This window comes from Nicotiana tabacum, chromosome 5 (genome assembly GCF_000715075.1).
Source record: "Nicotiana tabacum cultivar K326 chromosome 5, ASM71507v2, whole genome shotgun sequence".
Lineage (NCBI taxonomy): Eukaryota > Viridiplantae > Streptophyta > Magnoliopsida > Solanales > Solanaceae > Nicotiana > Nicotiana tabacum.
Genome location: NC_134084.1, coordinates 68,968,175 through 68,969,575, shown reverse-complemented (window position 1 = coordinate 68,969,575; position 1,401 = coordinate 68,968,175). Strand labels below are relative to the sequence as shown.

At 38.6% G+C, this 1,401-nt stretch overlaps 1 protein-coding gene across 1 annotated transcript; it reads right to left on the bottom strand.

Moving 5' to 3' along the window:
* Window positions 1-600: 600 nt before the first annotated feature.
* Window positions 601-1,043, bottom strand: LOC142180807 (uncharacterized). The gene is made up of 2 exons (XM_075252884.1): window positions 774-1,043; window positions 601-729 (listed from the first exon to the last, which is right to left on the bottom strand). The coding sequence occupies exons 1-2, from the start codon at window positions 1,041-1,043 to the stop codon at window positions 601-603; spliced, it is 399 nt and encodes a 132-aa protein (XP_075108985.1).
* Window positions 1,044-1,401: the final 358 nt, after the last annotated feature.

Genomic DNA, 1,401 nt, shown 5'->3' with positions numbered 1-1,401 from the left:
TCATCCTCACCTTTAGATTTATTGGAGTATCTCCCCAAGCAGCCAGAGCTTATTTCACCACATTGTCAGCGACATCCCTCCTTTTGAACCTTCCATCAGGGATCGGGTTCCTATTGAATACTTTGTCAACGTTGTGTTTATAGTGATCCTGCTTGGGAAGGGGATGCTCTTTGATGAACTATCCTGGATTTTCGCACTTATGACAACATTCATTTTCTTTAGTGTTTCTGCTAGTGCTTCATCTCTTGGGAGTTCCTCCCTTTCTTGAATCATTTTCTGAAATCTTCGAGTAAGATAGGCCATATCTGTGCCATCACCGCTTGAGTCATTATTGCTAGCCTTGAGAATCAGGTTCTTCTCCTTTTTGGGCTCTCTTCTTTCAAGATCTTTCTACTTCATCATCTTATAGGTTTTCATATTTACGATGAGTTCATCAATGGCCAGCTTCTGCAGACCCTTGGCTTCAGTGATGGCATTCACTTTACTTTCCTAGGAACCTGATAATACACTGAGTATTTTTCGGACCAGCTTGTTTCTTGGGATGACTTCTCTAAGGGAGAGAAGTTCATTGATAATAGAGGTGAAGCGTGTGTACATGTCCTAAATAGACTCATCCTTCTTTATCTTGAAAAGCTCATGCTCAGTAGTAAGCATATCAATTTTAGAAGGCTTAACTTGAGTAGTTCCCTCATAGGCAGTTTGGAGAGCTTCCCATATCTCTTTAGTAGACTGACAAGATGATATACAATTGTATTCATCAGGTCTAGTCCCACAAACAAGAATCTTCTTTGCTTGAAATTCTTCTCAATAGCCTTTCGATCAGCATCATTGTACTTTTTTCTTGTTTTTAGGACTGCAACTGTTCCCTCGCCAACTGTTTTCATAAGAACAAACGGACCATCACAAATAACATCCCACAACTCTGAGACCCCAGCCATGATGAAATCACGCATTATTATTTTCCACCAACCATAGTATTGGCCGTTGAATCTTGGTGGTCTGTAGGTAGATTGTCCTTCTTTGACGTTTAGTGGAGTAGCCATTAAGATCCTTTCAGGTATTAATCATTTAGAAAGAACTCGCTATAATACCAACAGATGAAAACTAGGGATCCACCAAACAGGATAGAGAACCAGGTTCTTTATCAGTTTTCATAGTAAACATCAGTAAAGGAAGAACACACAATATTTACATGGAAAACTCCCAGTTCATGGGATTAAAAAACCATGACCTACACCAGTAGGATTTCAACTTCTATAACTGAGCAAACTTTAGATTACAACCTATTTCAATGTAGGAATTAAACTCTTAATCCATCACCTTCTTACAATACCTCTATTATAAGCTCTTTGTAATAACTGTATTACAAAGATACACACTTGACTAACTCTAGTCAAACAA

What these genes read in the sequence shown, in the direction of transcription:
- LOC142180807 (XM_075252884.1), bottom strand. Translation starts at nt 1,043, where the DNA reads ATGGCTACTCCACTAAACGTCAAAGAAGGACAATCTACCTACAGACCA. An exon ending in AGCAAAGAAGATTCTTGTTT is followed by an intron (nt 730 to 773) that starts GTGGGACTAGAC and finishes TCATCTTGTCAG; the next exon opens with TCTACTAAAGAGATATGGGA.